General features: G+C 37.3%; 2 protein-coding genes across 2 annotated transcripts; both read right to left on the reverse strand.

Moving 5' to 3' along the window:
* Positions 1 to 9,592: 9,592 nt before the first annotated feature.
* Positions 9,593 to 10,051, reverse strand: LOC127104549 (uncharacterized). The gene has a single exon (XM_051041735.1). The coding sequence runs from the start codon at positions 10,049 to 10,051 to the stop codon at positions 9,593 to 9,595; it is 459 nt and encodes a 152-aa protein (XP_050897692.1).
* Positions 10,052 to 10,183: 132 nt separating this feature from the next.
* Positions 10,184 to 11,100, reverse strand: LOC127104550 (serine/arginine-rich splicing factor RS2Z32-like). The gene is made up of 2 exons (XM_051041736.1): positions 10,952 to 11,100; positions 10,184 to 10,706 (listed from the first exon to the last, which is right to left on the reverse strand). Exons 1-2 carry the CDS (start codon positions 11,098 to 11,100, stop codon positions 10,184 to 10,186), a joined length of 672 nt encoding a protein of 223 aa, XP_050897693.1.
* Positions 11,101 to 17,636: the final 6,536 nt, after the last annotated feature.

The following is a 17,636-nucleotide window of genomic DNA, read 5'->3' on the forward strand; positions in this document are numbered from 1 at the left end:
AGGAATTCATTGTTTGCTTTTAACATACCCAGTATCACACTTTCCGGTGTCATTTCACAAACCATACTCATATCTCTGATCTGTTCAATTAACTTCAATTCCCTAACCATCAATGTCGACATATGAATAGACTTCTGACTTAAAGCATCAATCATGATGTTAGCTTTACCTGGATGATAACTTAAACCAAAGTCATAATCCTTCAGAAATTCCAACCACCTCCCCTACCTCATGTTTAACTCCTTTTGATCAAATAAGTATTTCAAACTCTTATGGTCACTATATACCTCGAACCTTGAACCATAAAGATAATGTCTCCAGATTTTTAACATAAATACCATTGATGTTAGTTCAAGATCGTGAGTGGGATTAATTCCTCTCGTGTACTTTCAATTGTTGTGAAGCATTAGCCACCACCTTACCATCATGCATCAACATACCTCCTAAACCCATTTTAGGCGCATCACAATATACCACAGACGGTTCAAAAGGATTTTTGTAAAATTAAAACTGGGGTTGTAGTCAACTTCTTTTTTAGTTCTCTAAAGATTTCTTCACAATGGTTATTCCAAACATAGGCCTAACCCTTTCGAGTCAACTGAGTCAATCGTAGGGCTAAATTTGAAAACCCTTTTGAGTCAATTGAGTCAGCGGAATGGCTAAATTCGAAAAACCTATGATAGTAACCAGCCAACCCTAAAAAGCTTATGATCTTTGTAACTGATTTAGGAGTTTCCCACAGTAGTATCGCATCTACCTTAGACGGATCCACTACAATGCCATCACCAGAAATCACATGACCCAGGAAACTCACTTCAGGTAGACATAACTCACACTTTGACAATTTCACAAACAACTTATTTTCTTTAAGTACTTGTAGTACAACTCTTAAATGTTATGCATGCTCCTCATTCGACTTAGAGTAAATATGTATGACGTCAATAAAGACCAAGACAAACTGATCAAGGTACGGATGAAAATATATGGTTCATATATTTCATGAACACCTCTGGTGCATTAGACACTCCGAAAGGCATCACCGAATATTTGTAATGGTCGTATCGGGTTCTAAAATTCTTCTTCTGAATATCCTCGTCTCTAACTCGGATTTGATGGTAACCTAACCTCAAATAAATTTTTCTAATTACACATGCCCCTACTATCTGATTGATCCGATGTCGCACACGGGTCAAAAACGAGTAATAAAATATAGTAAACGGGAAAAGACACCTCGAGTATCGTATCGTAAGGACTCTTGGAAAATTAACCAAATAAGAAAACAAAATACAGGGGTTTCGATTCGATTAAGAATAAGTGATTATAAAATGTGATTATAAAAAGTGATTATAAAAAGTGATTATGAAATAAGTCGATCTACTGGTTTGGTTTCCTAACTTATCATTGGTTAATATAATTTTCATGCCCTAAGCGGATTCTAATCCCTTTTCGATTACAGTAACAATAACAAGCGCATTAATACTAATATATGATATGTGTTCCTAATTTGTGAATTAAGCAAACAGATTTTGAATTAAGCAAACAGGTTAAGCACACGTGAATTAAGAAAACGCGATTATGGAACATATATCAATCGAAATTAATTAACACATATTATATAGAACTTGAATAAAGCATACAAGACATAGAACAAAATATTGAAAGGGAAAAGCCATTTGATTGAAAATTAAGAAACCTCAAAGTATTAGCGGAAACCGATTATAGCAGATCAACCTTGTGAATTTTAGTTCTCCATGAAATCTTCTAAGCAATATTGTATCATAAAAATTCATAATAGGATTCATGTAGCAGTGAAAGACCTAATATAATAAAAGGGAAAATCGGGCCCTTATGGGATCCAACCCGAAAATTATAAAAACCGGCCCAAAGTAACTATTTTAATTAAGTCTGGAACTTCAACGAATTATTCGATGCTTCTTAATTCTGAATCTGATTTTTACTTCAATATGAAAATTATATTTATTTCTCTTAGCTTTCTAACACATATTAGAACGCGTCAATTCGACCCCTATAGCTTAAGTTATGATCTGCATAGTGACAAGATATCAAATAACTATTTATGCTGGAAAAAAAGTATAAAAATAAAATAAAGGAAAAAATAAACTTAAATATAAAAACACACTAAAATAGTAAAAATAATAGAATAAATTATAGAGTTTCCTAAGTAGAATAGTAGAAGAATGTGCATCAAAATGCACTGATCAAATTCCCTCACACTTGAACTTTTGCACTCCGAGCAAAATTATAAATTCAAAACTCAAAACAGAAAAAACAAGAACAAACAAAACATGCAATTCCAAAGATTATCAAGATACAAGGTACAAGCAGAATTCTAAGTCTAAGCTACAAGAATATGGTGTTAGTGAGCAGCTTCTTGTGACACTTAAAGAAGATAGGAAAACAGATTACCAAAGAGTACATCCAAAAGCAGTAAGATCCTCACAGGATAAAATTCACTCAACTCTCAAGTGTTTAGGTTAATTGTTTACACTCAAAGCACAACATGAAAGTTAGTACTACCATAAGCTTGAAAGGACTCTAACATCCACAATTTAAATACATGCACACAATGATCAAAAGGACTTTTATTTGGTTGTAACGTGGCCAAGGTAATGGTGAGATAAATCCTAAGGGGGTACTAGCTAAAATTCAAAGAGACAAAAGAGACTTGAAAAAAACTACGGGAGTTGAATTTACAAAAGATTTCATTCACTTCAACAACTCTATAGCAACTATTTTCTCTTCTCCTTTCTTTTTTTATTCCTTTTTTTCTTTTTCGGAAGGAATATGTATTGATTGACATCCTTCCATTTTTTTCATTCATTTTTTTCTTTTTCGGAAGAAGTATGTATTGATTGACATCCTTCTATTTTTTTCATTCATTTTTTTCTTTTTCTATTTTCTATTTTTATTTTTATTTTCTTTTTCTACCAACTTCTGAAATATTACAAACATAATTATTCAACCACACACAACTCCAAACAAGACTCTTTCAACCCTTTGAATATGGTGATAACATTGTTTTTCACTTCTCGATTTGTATTGAGTTTTAAACAAAAAAGGATAATAGGCTCAAGGGAGTTTCAAACAAGGAATGATATTATTTTAGGGTTGGCTTTTTTGCTAACTGGATAAAAAACAAAAAGTAGAACTGTCTTTATCATATCAGTGTGCACAAGTAAACAACAACATCAACAAGAGTCAATTCAAGTTATAGAGACTAACAAACATGAGTGAATCACACAAAAAATAAAGAGATGTATTTTTGTATGTTATCCATATAAGGCTCAAAATCTCACAAGGTTAATTGATCTACCACAAATGATGTACAATTTAGATTTTAGTCCTACCTATCATACTAAAAATGCACAACAAATTTTTCACATCACACCACAAAGTCAAGAGAACCAAGAAAAATACTCATAATTGTAACTTAAAAACCAAAGGAAAAAGCATGCAATTTTTATTTATTTAGCAACTAAAAACCAAAAACAGAGAAAAACTGTAAAACAAAATAAACAAAACAAAACAAATAAATGGTTCCCTCCCCCACAGTTAAAACATACATCGTCCTCAATGAAAGACCATAAATATAAAATGAGAGTGGGAAAAAGGAAAGAACACACTCGAGGAGTCAAGGAGGATAAATGATCACATAAGCAGCCTTTCCCAAAGAGAGCTCTTCTACAGTCTCTTCTTCCAAAGTCGGATTCTCATGGAGTAGATTTGGGTAGTGTCCATTGACCTTGAAGTTTTATTTAGTGCATTCGTCTTGTATTCCAGGATCAAAGAAGAATCTTCAATAAGTAAAAGTGTTGAACGAACACGTGAAAGTGATCTCCGTTTTCACAACATCAAGAATCAAAGGATTACGGGGCTGCCTCACTACTTTTGTTTCATCTTTAAGTGAGATCTATGCATACATATGGATGGGCTAATATCACGAGTGTCAGCCAAGGTCCATCCAATTCCCTTTTTATGTTTCTGCTTGGATTAAAGTTTTGATGAATAATATGAATCATCAGGAATTGGCTTAGGCTCTAAAGAAGGTGGTTGTTCAATGGATGGTATGTTTGGGGTGTAATACCCCAAAATTTACCCTTCATTTTTCCTGGAAAAAAAAACGAAAAAAAAAATTAATTAATTAATTAAATAAATAAATAAAATAAATAAATAAAATATAACAAATTATTTTGGACTTGGGTCTCCCTCATTTGAGCCCACTACCCACGAAAATCAGTCTATAAATACTGAAGTTTCAGTAGAGGAGTGACACTTGGAGTTACACTGGGAGATTCACTGGAGAAAGAAGGAAGAGAAGCAAAACACTCTGAGGTTTCCTTGGAACAAAACCCTGAGGAAAAAGATAGTGAGAGAAAAGCCAACAGAGTTAAGAGCAACCTCCAAACCCTGAAGGGAACTCAACTACACAGAATCACCTCTGCCTCACATAAACCCTGAAGATTGTTTTGTAAACCTCACGGGTGCAACTCAATTTCAATCAAGCTCCCCAATCAGGTTTTCCTTTATTCCCATTACCTTTTGCTTTGAAGTTGAATACTCTGAATGTATGAGGTATGATGGATGAATTTCATTAGGTTTTTCGCCCATGGGTTTAATATGTATATGAATGTATAAACAATGCCTTGAATGTTTAACCGTTTAATTTTTGAGTGTATGCCACAGGGTTTGAGGTTTCTGATACCATACTGTTATTCATGATAAAAATGCTTATGGTGTTTCACTAACCCTTTTGTTGAGTTTTTGTGAGGGCTCACATGACTTTTGCAGGGATAACTTGCGTGGTTTCCCACTTTATTTGTGGGATAACCCCTGGAGGTTCGTTCCGATTACCTGTACTGACTCACTTTTCTTTGATGGCATTAGCTTGGAAGGATCTCAGGGTTTCCCATTCCTCTAATTGCTGTTACTTCGGATCTTTATCCGCGTGGTACTTTTACATTTTTCCCGCATTTTACTGCTTTCCTAGCTGGAAGACCTCGATAAGAGGCAACGTTTGAGCCCCTTGGTGGCATTTTACTTTGAGATACATGTTTTGTGTTTTGTATTCATATCCCTGCAGGTAGCGCGGTTCCTTCGTCAAGGACTGCCTGTTTGCCCTCGAGCATCCCAAACCCTAAAACCCAAAGCAACACGTTTACTCCTTCTACTACAGACGAGTAAGTCTCCAAAGGTCGAGCATCCGGTAGATTGCGTAGTGACGTCGTTCGTCCAAAACCCAATCCATAACCCCGTAGTTAGCCGAACTACGGCTTGCTCTGATTCTCATTCCAGATGAGATACGTAGGCATAAGACGTGATGTCTTAGCGAGCACACATCCCCCCAACCCATAGGTCAGCCGAGCTACGAAGACTCTGATTCTCATATTCAGATGAGATACGTATGCAGTGGATGCAACATCCGCGCGAGTCATTTTCATTTAACCCTTTTTTGTTTTTTTTTGGCAAACAGCACAAGATAAACCCACACCTTTTAGACAAGAACTACAAAAGTGGATCCCGTAGAGTACTACGGATGCGTAGGGGTGCTAATACCTTCCCTTCGCATAACCGACTCCCGAACCCAAGATTTGGTTGCGAGACCCCGTCTTGTCCTTTCCTTTTTCAGGTTTACTTCGAGCGTTTCCTTTCCCTCCCTTGGGATAAATAATGCACGGTGGCGACTCTTCTGTCATTTTCTTTCGCCGATTGTTTTTTCGCACACTGTATTTTTCAGGTTGCTACAGCTGGCGACTCTGCTGGGGAGCCTAAGAAGTTGACCTCTTGCTGGTCCATCTTCCCTAAGCGAGTCCCTCCTAGCTTTTGTAGTTTGTTTGTTTATTGGGTGTTCATGCTTTTGTACAGTTATTTATTTACCTGCTTTACCTTATTGCATTGTGTACATATCATTGTTGTATCTGTTGGCTGGCTATGGCTGCTTGGTGATCTTTGTGAGATGAGTTCTATACCCGAACTCGAGTGCACTTAAGATAGGAGAATGGCATAGTCCTGTCATCAAACCCAGATAGAGATGGAAAATCAAGTGAAAATAATTCAAAAAAAGTGTCATCAACCAACTCAAAGATCAATTCAATATGAAAAACAGAATGCTCCTCCAAGGGATGTTTCATGGCATCGAAAATGTTAAATTTCGCGACAATGTCAGCAAATTCCATGGACATGGTTCCATTGTCAACATCAATTTTTGTTTTCGCCATTTTCATGAACGGTCTGCCTAAAATGATGGGCGATCTGCTTGAATCTGTTTCTCCATACATGTCCAGAATGTAAAAATCTGTAGGAAAAATCAAGTCATTAACTTGAACAAGCACATCTTCCACTACTCCAATAGGGCGAGCATTACTTATGTTCACTAGTTGAATGATTAAACTTGTATGCTGCAAAGGACCAAGATCAAGGTTATTATAAACAGAAGTAGGCATAACATTAATGCCCGCTCCTAAATCAAGCATGCAATTTTCGAATTTACTGTCCCCAATGGTACAAGGAATAGAAAAAGTTCTTGGATCCTTGCACTTTTGTGGCATGTACTGAGTGAGGGATGAACTAGTAAGTGAAGTGCTAGGCTGAATAAGGGCCGAAACATTTCGTCCCAAATTCACTCTCTCATCTTCGGTAAGCCTCCTCTTGTGTGTATACAAATCCTTCAAAAAATTTGCATATTTCGGGACCTGCTTAATCACATCAAGTAGTGGAATATTCACTGCTACCTCTCTGAATACATCCAAAATCTCTCTCTCTCTTTGTCTTCCTCATAAATTTTCTTATTTTTTTACAACTCTTTGTGGGAAAGGGATTGATGGTACATACTCTTTTTCAGCCTCAACAACAACAGAAGGTTCAGATGTTACACTAATAATTTTTTTATTTTTTCTGGGGTTGGTTCTGCAACTTTTCCGGATCTCAAGGAAATTGCACTCACATTGGGGACTTTTGGATTCACTACTGTTTGGGCAGGTAGTTGGTTCGATCCTTGAGCTTGATGCATGGCATTCATTGAAGTGACAAGCTGTCCAAATTGTGTTTGCAAATTCTGAATACTAGAATCTGTTCGTTGTTGAAACTAGAGATTATTTATAGCCATTTGCTTGACAAGATCCTCAAGTGAAGGTCCGAAAGGTATAAAGGTGGTCACTTGGGGAGGGTTTTATGGTAGTGGTGGCAGGGGTAGCATCTATTGTTTCACTAAAGAGGTAAGTTCATCAACTCTGGTTTCTAGAGCTTTGTTGGAAGAAGAAACCTGAATCTTATTCACACCTTTTGCTTGGACCATAAAGTTATCCCTTATTATGAACTGTTGGGAGTTGAGTGACATGTTCTCAATCAAGGATTTGGCAGCAACTGGAGTTTTATCAACAAGTGCTCCACCACTAACAGCATCTAAAATGTTTGTTTCCATTGGTAGCAATCCCTCATAAAAGTATTGTATTAGCAATTGTTCAGAAATCTGGTGGTGAGGACAACTCGACACTAACTGCTTTAATCTCTCCCAGTATTTGGCCAATGATTCCATGTCAACCTGACTAATACCACATATTTCTTTTCTGATTGAAGAAGCTATTGAAGTAGGGAAAAATCTTTCTAAGATTTTCTTCATATTATTCCAACTTGTAATAGAATTTGGCTCAAGATAATATAACCAATCTTTTGCAGCACCTTGTAGTGAGAATGGAAATGCTCTAAGCTTGACATGATCTTTGGTAATTCCTTGAGACCTCAATGGTGTAGAACACACAACCTGGAATTATTTTAGATGTCTATGTGGATTCTCACTTGCAAGACCACTAAACCTTGGCAACAAGTGTATTAAACCAAATTTCAATTCGAAAGGTACAACAACAACAAGATATTCAATACATAAAGCATTATAATTAACATCAGGGGCAACAAGTTCTCTCAGAGTTCTTTGGTCATCCATGTTAAACTCAATAGAAAAAAATCAACAAACAATGAGAAAACACTAAACTAATTCAGCAATGCAGCAACAAATAGGAAAATACCGAAAATGTCCCTATTAAGAAAAAACAATTAAAATACGGAAAAACTACTAAAATAAAAGGAAAAAAATACAAAAACACAAAAATTAATCTAATAACGTCAACTAATAATTTTGAGAATTTTTTCGGAATTTTTTGAAACTATCAGAACAGAAAAAAAATCATAAAAAATAAAAAAATAAAAAAAATTGGATTTTTAGGGCGACATCCACTATTTAGTTCCTTGATTTTTTCCTAGTGAATCGACAAAAAATCAGAATAATTTGAGACAAGTTGCTTAAAAAACAATTTTTTTTATCCTAAAACGCAAAAAGACCAGAACGCAAGAAAGTTAGGGCAAAAAATGCTAAAACACAACACTTATGACTATAATAATGGTTAGACTATAATAATGGTTAAAATCTACAAGAGTCTCCGACAATGGCGTCAATCTGATCCGTTGTCGCACACGGGTCAAAAACGAGTAATAAAATATAGTAAACGAGAAGCGACACCTCGAGTATCGTATCGCAAGGACTCTTGGAAAATTAAAGAAATAAGAAAACAAAAGCGGGGGTTTCGATTCGATTAAGAATAAGTGATTATAAAATGTGATTATAAAAAGTGATTATGAAATAAGTCGGTCTACTGGTTTGGTTTCCTAACTTATCATTGGTTAATATAATTTCCATGCCCTAAGCGGATTCTAATCCCTTTTTGATTACAGTAACAGTAACAATTGCATTGATACTAATAGATGATATGTGTTCCTAATTTGTGAATTAAGCAAACATATTCTGAATTAAGCAAACAGGTTAAGCACACGTGAATTAAGCAAACACGATTATGGAACATATATCAATAGAAATTAATCAACACATATTATATAGAACTTCAATAAAGCATTTAAGACATAGAACAAAATATTGAAAGGGAAAAGCCATTTGATTGAAAATTAAGAAACCTTAAAGTATCGGCGGAAACCGATTACAACAAATCAACCATGTGAATTTTAGTTCTCCATGAAATCTTCTAAGCAATATTGTATCATCAAAATTCATAGTAGGATTTATGCAGCAGTGAAAGACCTAATATAATAAAAGGGAAATTCGGACCCTTATGGGATCCGACCCGAAAATTACAAAAACCGGCCCAAACTAACTATTTTAATTAAGTCTGGAACTTCAATGAATTATTCGACCCTTCTTAATTCTGAATCTGCTTTTGACTTCAACGTGAAACTTGTAATTCTTTCTCTTAGATTTCCAACGCATATTAGAACACATCAATCCGACTCATATAGCTTAAGTTATGATCTGCATAGTGACATGGTCTCAAATAACTATTTATGCTGAAAATAAAGTACGAAAATAAAATAAAGAAAAAAATAAACTTAAATATAAAAACACACTAAAATAGTAAAAATAATAAAATAAATTATAGAGTTGGCTAAGTAGAATAGTAGAAGAATGTGCATCAAAATGCACTGATCACTGACCCATTAAGTCATCAATTCTCGGAAGTGGATATTTATTTTTTATCGTCACTTTATTCAATTGTCGATAAATAACACATAGTCACATGCTACCATATTTCTTCTTCACCAACAACACTGGATCTCCCCAAAGTGATACACTTGGCCTGATAAATCTCTTTTCAAGTAAGTTTTCCAACTGATTCTTCAATTCTCCCAACTCTAATGCGAACATTCTGTATGGTGCCATAGAAATCGACCTAGTACCAGGTACAAGATCAATAGTAAACTCCGTCTCTCTCTTGGACGGAAATTTAGACATGTCATCTGGAAACACCTCTGGAAATTCACACACCACTAGTAACCCTTCAATAGTCGTCTGACTCTCCATAGATAAAGAGGAAAACATTGCAAATGCTTTAGCTTCATATTTTAATAATTCCTTCAATTCTTTAGCAGATATAAATTCATCTTCTTGTTTATCTTCAGGAACAAGAAACCGTAAAGTTTTGTTGTAACAATTGATATAAACATGGTTGAACTCCAACCAGTTCATTCCCATAATTACATACATATCTTCCAGCGGTAAACAAATTAAATAAATACCAAAGTCCTTGCCATAGATGGACAAAGGACAATTTATACATACCAAAGAAGTAGTCACCAACCCGTTAGCTAGAGTGTCGATAATTAGTCAACTATTAAGAGTAGATGAAATAAGACCCATTTTTCGTACATAATTAGCATAAATAAACGAGTGTGTTGCACCCGTATCAATAATAGCAATCAAAGGAATATCATGAATATAAAATGTACCTCTAATCAACCTGTAAGATATGTTAGGCTGAGATCCAGTCAACGCAAACACCTTCCCTCCAGTCTGGGCTTTCTTTGGTTTCTGACTAGGTTCCCTACAATTGTAACAAGTAGGCACATTAGTTTTGCAATCAGCGATCAAGTGTCCCGACTTCCCACATTTGAAACATTTATTTTCATCACTTTTACATTCATTGGCGTGATGTCCTACACGACCACACCTGTAGCACTTGATAGGAGCAGAAGCCCCTCCTACACTTGGCCTTCTACCATATGAAATTCTTTGTTTCCCTTTGTCAAATGGAACATTATACAGCTTTCCATGATTCAGCTGCTTCCCCCTTTTCTCACTCAAACTTTTATAATGAACAGACTGAGCCCTACTGTCCTTATCATATATTCTGCATTTGTTCACCAGTTCATGAAACCGGTGAATCTGTTAATACCCGATGCCTTGCTTGGTCTCAGGATGCAACCCATTCTCAAACTTGATACACTTGGAAATCTCTACAGCTGCATCTTTGTAGTGTGGACAAATTTTCATAAGTTCCTCGAACTTAGCAGCATATTAGCAACAATTGATTTCCCTTGTTTCAATTCCAGAAACTCAATATCTTTCTTACCACATACATCTTCTGGAAAATACCTCTCCAGAAATTCTCCTTTGAACACAACCCATGTAATTTCATTACCTGCAGCTTTCAATCTCTGGCGAGTGTTACCCCACCAATCATCAGCTTCCTCAGTCAACATATGCATACCGAACAACACTCTATGTGTCTCAGTACATGCCATTACCCTAAATGTCTCCTCAATATCCCTAATTCATGCATGCGCTCTCTCTCTCTCGATCATACCCGCCTTTGAAGGTATGCGGGTTGTTCCTCTGAAACTTTCCCAAGTTGCGGAACTCATCATTTCCTCCATGTTGGTTATTTTGCACAACTTGAGGTACTGCTTGCAAGGAGACAACAATATCACCATCATTCCTTCCACCCATATTCTAAACATATCAACAACATGGTTAGAAGAAACTTATATTAATAGTGTTCACACACTATTCACATACTAAAAACTTATAAGACACTATACACCTGGCCGGACGGACCAACCTACTCTGATACCATTTTGTAGCAACCTACTTCTCGATTCAAATAAATAAAAAAATATATAATTAATTAATCAAGTAGGATGTCACATCGACATAATTTTGAGTTTAAAAGTTTACTTCAACTCATATAAATCACCTTGTTACAGCGGAAACAAAAACAATTTTTGTTCGGCATCCAAAGCCTCACCAAAACATCCAAACAATAGTAGTTTAAAACAATAATCCTTATTATTTAAAGATACGTAACATGAAAAACACATAGTTAAAACAGCCCCATAGACAAAACAACTTCGGTGTTACGTATCAGAGCGGCTCCACTAGAAGACCCGACCGATAGCAACATATCGTGCACCGTCAACTACTCAGGTACATGATTTTCTATACTCCAAAGGAGTATAGACACAACAAATAAAAAGGGGGTAAGAAATACATTAATATAATTAATCAGTGCATAACATGCTAAGGATAGTATTCATGCGTAAAGCACCACAATCATTCACAATCCACATTCTCACCATAATTAAACACCACACGATATAATGAAAATACAATGAGACTCCATAACTCGACCCAATGCATGTGGTACCAATTGTTTATCAATGGTTCATCATACAAACCCAATTCCCCCTTCGGAATCCCGAACTTCCCCTTCGAAGTTTCGGATAAGTTTAACGTTCTCCTTCGAACTTAAACTTATCTCCACCAACTCAATAATTTATGAATGCATGGTGTCATACCCCGATTTTAGATCCATCTGCATTCATCCACTATGCATCATGCATTCATTTTAGTACAAACACTGATTCACGTCTGAGGTCAATCGTTGACTTTCTGGTCAATTAGTTGACCAAAGTCAACCGTCCATTCCCAAATCCATATTGTCTCGATTTTGATAAACATTGGTCATTATCTAGGTTTTTTTTATCATGGTGCTTTTGATTATAAAATGGATTCTAATTATTTGACTTTTTAATTTTCAATTTGATTTTAATTTCAAATTAAGTCTAATTCCAAATTTCAATTTAATCTTAATTGTGTTTTTACTAATGATTCAAACTCTAATTGATTTTAATTTTCAAATAAATGTTAGAATTGATATCAAAGTAATTTTAACAAATTATAGATTAATTTGATTTTAATTGGTTTTATTGGTTTTTTTTTTATTTTAAATTGACATTTAGATTAGTCTTGGATTATTTCTAAAAATCCATATCCATTTCCATAAACCAAGTTACAACCATTCTTATTACATTTTTACAAACACTTCAACCAAGTTCAAATTACAATCACAAATTCATTATATTTCAAAATTACATACCATTTAACCAAATTCAAATCAAATCAAGTTTCAACCAAATTTTCATTCATTCATTAATACCATACATTCAAAATCATATTCAACCATACATTCATATCTAGGCCATTACATAACCATGAACCAAATTGCAACATACATATCTACATAAACCATACATTAAACCATTGCAACATAAGCAAAATTCCACATGTGACCTACAAGCTTCAATTCCAAGTCAGCACCAATACCCAATTCTATGAGCTCGAAGCAAACTCCAAGACAACCATTGAATTTGAATCCCACGAGCACTCGAGTCAAAGGATCCATCATACACTTTGTCATACCCCAAAATTTGCCCGTTAATCTTTCAAGACATTCTTCAAGGCACTCCAACTCATTGTTCAAGACATTGATCTTAAAGGAACGAAGACCCAGCTCACAGGTGGCCAAATCCAGAAAATGACTCAAACTGGCATGCTCGCTAGGCGAGCAAATCCTTCGCCTAGCGAACTCTTCGCTGCACCACTCGCCTAGCGAAGCTTGCGAATACCAGAAATTTTGGGCTTCATTCTGAGCCCATTAGGTCACAAAAACTATTATAAATACCAAGACCTCATTCAGAAAAAAGGGGACGAAAAATAGGAGGATGAAAAACAGAGGAGAAAAGGAGAAACACAAACACACACAGAGAGCAAACCCTGGAGGCTAACCGAAAGAATTCAGAGCAACCCTAAAGGAAAACCTGAAGGAAACTCATCTGCACAAAGGTTACCTCCGCCCACTCGATCTGGTACAAACCCTAAGAGTGATCTGCCAATTCACTGGTGCAATTCAATTGCAAACAGGTTTGCACCATCACTACCGTTTTACACTTCCAATTTGTAATCTCTAAATACATGATGCATTATGATTGAATTTTGGATATGTAGTTAGACTTTGCATGTGGGTTTAAGTATGCATGAATATCCTGAATGTTTAACCGTGTAATTTCTGTAATGGATGCCATAGGGTTCGGAGTTCCGGAAATCGTACTGTTATCAAACCCAAAACCCGCAGCCGTTCGCTAGCACCTCGCTCAGCGAACATGTAGCGAGTGTTCGCCAAGCCTTCGCTAGGCGAGGCAGTAGCGAACATGATAGTCGTTGATTTTGCTGTTCTGTTCTGTGCTTATCTGACATGTTTTATTATAACCGTGTATTATTGACCTGACATTCTTACTACTGTGATTCTTTTGTTTGGTGCAACTCTCGATTGCACCCCGTTTTGGTATTCTAACCCGTTTGTTGACTTTTTGTGAGGGTTCACATACTCCCGAAGAAGGTAGCTTGCTAGGTATTCCACTTTATTTGTGGGATACCCTTGTGGAGATCTATTCTAATTATCTAACTGATTACAAATGTTGCCTTTGAATACATGTGATCTTGGTCCTCTCTTTGTTGCCTTACGGTATTACGGTCATGTCCCGCGAACGTGGGGATACACTTAGCAAAGACCCTTCGATTAAATCATCATGTCCCTATAAGATAAATCATAGTCCCTCGGATGTTGCCTTCGAATATATGATTTTGTCCCTCGATGACCCGTCGTTGTAGCCTACGGTTAAATGATGATCGTCCCTTCGAATGCTAAGGTATCCTTACAAATGTTGCCTTCAATGACCAATCGATGACCCTACGATGTCCCTTTACATCCAAAGGATAAGACTACTTACTTCTCAATAGTAAGGACAGTTTTACCCTCATAAGGATAGGAAATGCCCATAAAGACCTTGAGTAGGTATAACTCTTAAATGCTTACTCACAACTTAAAATACTTTTCACACCTCACACTTTGCAAAACATCTATTAGAAAATCACCACTTGGTATACATTCGCACTAGAATCATTGCCAAGTTATATTTTTCTAAACAACTTTCAAAATTAAACGAGATAAACACTTTGTATACATTCGTACAAGAATCATTAAAAAGTTAAACTCTCTTTTCAAACATTTTCTAAACATTTCTCAAACACTTTTTCAAACAAGAAAAACATAAGTGATTAAGCAATTAAGAGCCCATGGATAACCATGGATACAAAGGGTGCTAACACCTTCCCTTTGTATAATGTACCTCCCGAACCCAAAATCTAATCAAGGTCTTTCATGTTCTTTTCCGCCTTTCCTTATTGGATAAAAGAAAAGTCGGTGGCGACTCTTGCTATCCGCGACATTTGCTTTCCAAAGCAAAAACACACAAAGTCAGTTCACCGTATGACAGAACTGGCGACTCTGCTGGGGAACCTTAAAAAGAGAGGTTACCTTAAAAAACAAGATCACTTATGTATTCGAATTGTCTGATTTACTTTTAAGGGATTGCTTGGGTATTTTATGCGTGAGTGAAAGATCCTACACCCGGATCTAGTGTACCTTAGGTAAGTAGCAAGAGATCATCGCGACTATCCGGCGTATACTGGAATGGTTAAAATGATGGCTACGGTTAACGTGACACTTTGGATGTCCTGATGTTCCTCATGTTTACTTGAGGAAAAATTTGGCGTCCGCGTGGTGTCATCAAAGCGTTAACCAGACCTTTAGAACCCTAATTGACTCATCCTAGCCATTAGAAAGTAGTGAGATAACTGACTTCGGTTCCGACTGGGGTTGGTTGAGACTCGATATTACACTCTTTGAGATTGGACTTTAGGGAAGCTTTGGTCAACCACTTGGTGGTGCACTGAAGTGGACTTAAGGAAAGGTCAATGATTTGAGATCCTTCTAGAACCCGGTTACTATTCTAGGACAGGTTGAACCAACCAAACTTCAGTGGGGAGGGTACTTACCTATGGAACTCATGCAGGCCTTAAAACCTAGGAATGATTGTTGTGTGACTTGTTTGTGCTTGTTACTTATTTAACATCATGACATCATGACATCATAACATCATAACATCATGACATCATAACATCATAACATCATAACATCATAAAATCATGACATTATAACATCATAACATCATGACATCATAACATCATAACAAGAAAAATCGTGACCATACTGTTGGAGCAGTTACGATTGCAGCACCGCCATCTCAAAACTTCCAGCACAGACAAGACAGGCCAAGAAGGCAGTTTACCAAGATCAATATGACTTTAGCACAAGCACTGCAGGGTATGCTAAAAGCAAATTTAATTACCCTCAGAGGCCCTCCTGCAAATCTCAACACTACTTCTCCTCGTTATAATCTCAATGCCAGGTGTGCATATCACTCCGATAGCCCTGGGCATGATACAAACGATTGTTGGTTGTTGAAGAATAAGATTCAGGATATGATCGACGCTGGAGAAATTGAATTTAATCCTCCGGAGACTCCTAATGTCATCACTGCTCCTTGTCGCATTACGCGAAAAAACCGGCGGGAAACAAGAACAACAGAGCCGCCACCGTGCGTTATTTATCCCAAAAGAGGGAAAGGAAACGCTCAGAGTAAACCTGGAAAGAACATGGTCTCGCGACCAGAGAGAATGGGATCGGGAGTCGGTTATGCGAAGGGAAGGTATTAGCACCCCTACGCATCCGTCGTACTCGACGGGATCCACGCACAATAGGAAGGAAAATGGTTGCTAAAACACTGCTCAAACACACACACACACTGGCTGAAAGAGACACAAGAAAACTGACTGAAACTGACTCGGCAGGATATCGCATCCTGGGCCTACTTAGTCTATCAGGCATAGACATCAGAGTCGAAGTAGTTCGGACTGGGGAAACGACACATGCTCGCTAGGATATCGCCTCCTATGCATACGTATCTCCTTGGACGAAGGAGAATCAGAGCATTCGTAGCTCGGCTGACACGCACACAAACAAACACAGGCAAAGGCAAACGTGGAGCCTGAATGCCAATCACTGGACTTACATCAGCATCCGAACCAACAAACACACACAGGAAACCAACTGCCAATCGCTGGACTTACGTCGGACTCCAACCAGAAAAGGAGAAACAAACTCACACAAACAAAACAAAAGGGCGAAAAAGAAAAAAAGGGCGCCCGAAGAGATCAGCTCATCTCCTGCCTACGTACCTCATCTGGTATGAGGATCAGGGCGACGTAGTTCCCCTACGGAGGGGAAAAGGACTAGCCTAACCAAATAACAGAGGGAGACACAACACTAGGGAGACTACGACTCGAGCCTAGATGTTGTCATGCAAAGTCGTCCCTAAGTTAAGGTTTCTAGCTAACTTGCACAGGAAGCAAGCCTATCCTAAACATGACTTGCACAGGAAGCAAGCCACACCTAACCTAACTTGCACAGGAAGAAGAAGGGTCTCGATTGCAACTAGGGCAAGAGAAAGGGGAGGTCTCAATCGCAACGAGGGCGAGAGAAGAGAATTAGTGTTAGTTGTTAGTCAAACTCGACAAGACATCGCATCTCGTGCCTACGTATCTCATCTGGACATGAGAATCAGAGTTGCCGTAGTTCGGCTAAACTATTCCCGTTGGTTTGTGTTTTTTAAGTGGACAACGTCACTGCGCAATCTACCTGATGCTCGACCTTTGGAGACTTACTCACCTGTAGTAGAAGGAGTTAACGCATCCTTAAGAGGGGATAATGTTTGTTTGTGTTTTAGGAAAGCTCAAGCAAGAAAGGAAGTCCTATACGAAGGAACCGTGCTACCTTAATTGACATGCAAACGAGACTACGCGGAGTCTAGCAAACCTAGGGGATACAATCACACCACACAAGCACATACAGCATGAAATAAACACACCAACAAGGGGCTCAAACATCAAGGCTAGGTTTTAGTCGAGGGGTCATATCAACCTCAACAAACAAACCACTGGAACTGGGTAGTGTTAGCTCTTAACCTTGCCATTGAGGGGCTAAGGTGAAGCAGATGAAAGGTGAGTGAAGATGAGACTTCACAGCTCTTATCCCTGGCCT

This window comes from Lathyrus oleraceus, chromosome 7 (assembly GCF_024323335.1).
Source record: "Lathyrus oleraceus cultivar Zhongwan6 chromosome 7, CAAS_Psat_ZW6_1.0, whole genome shotgun sequence".
NCBI lineage: Eukaryota > Viridiplantae > Streptophyta > Magnoliopsida > Fabales > Fabaceae > Lathyrus > Lathyrus oleraceus.

What these genes read in the sequence shown, in the direction of transcription:
- LOC127104550 (XM_051041736.1), bottom strand. Translation starts at nt 11,100, where the DNA reads ATGGCATGTACTGAGACACATAGAGTGTTGTTCGGTATGCATATGTTG. An exon ending in AAAGGAGAATTTCTGGAGAG is followed by an intron (nt 10,707 to 10,951) that starts GTATTTTCCAGA and finishes GAACAAATGCAG; the next exon opens with AATATATGATAAGGACAGTA.
- LOC127104549 (XM_051041735.1), bottom strand. Translation starts at nt 10,051, where the DNA reads ATGGGAATGAACTGGTTGGAGTTCAACCATGTTTATATCAATTGTTAC.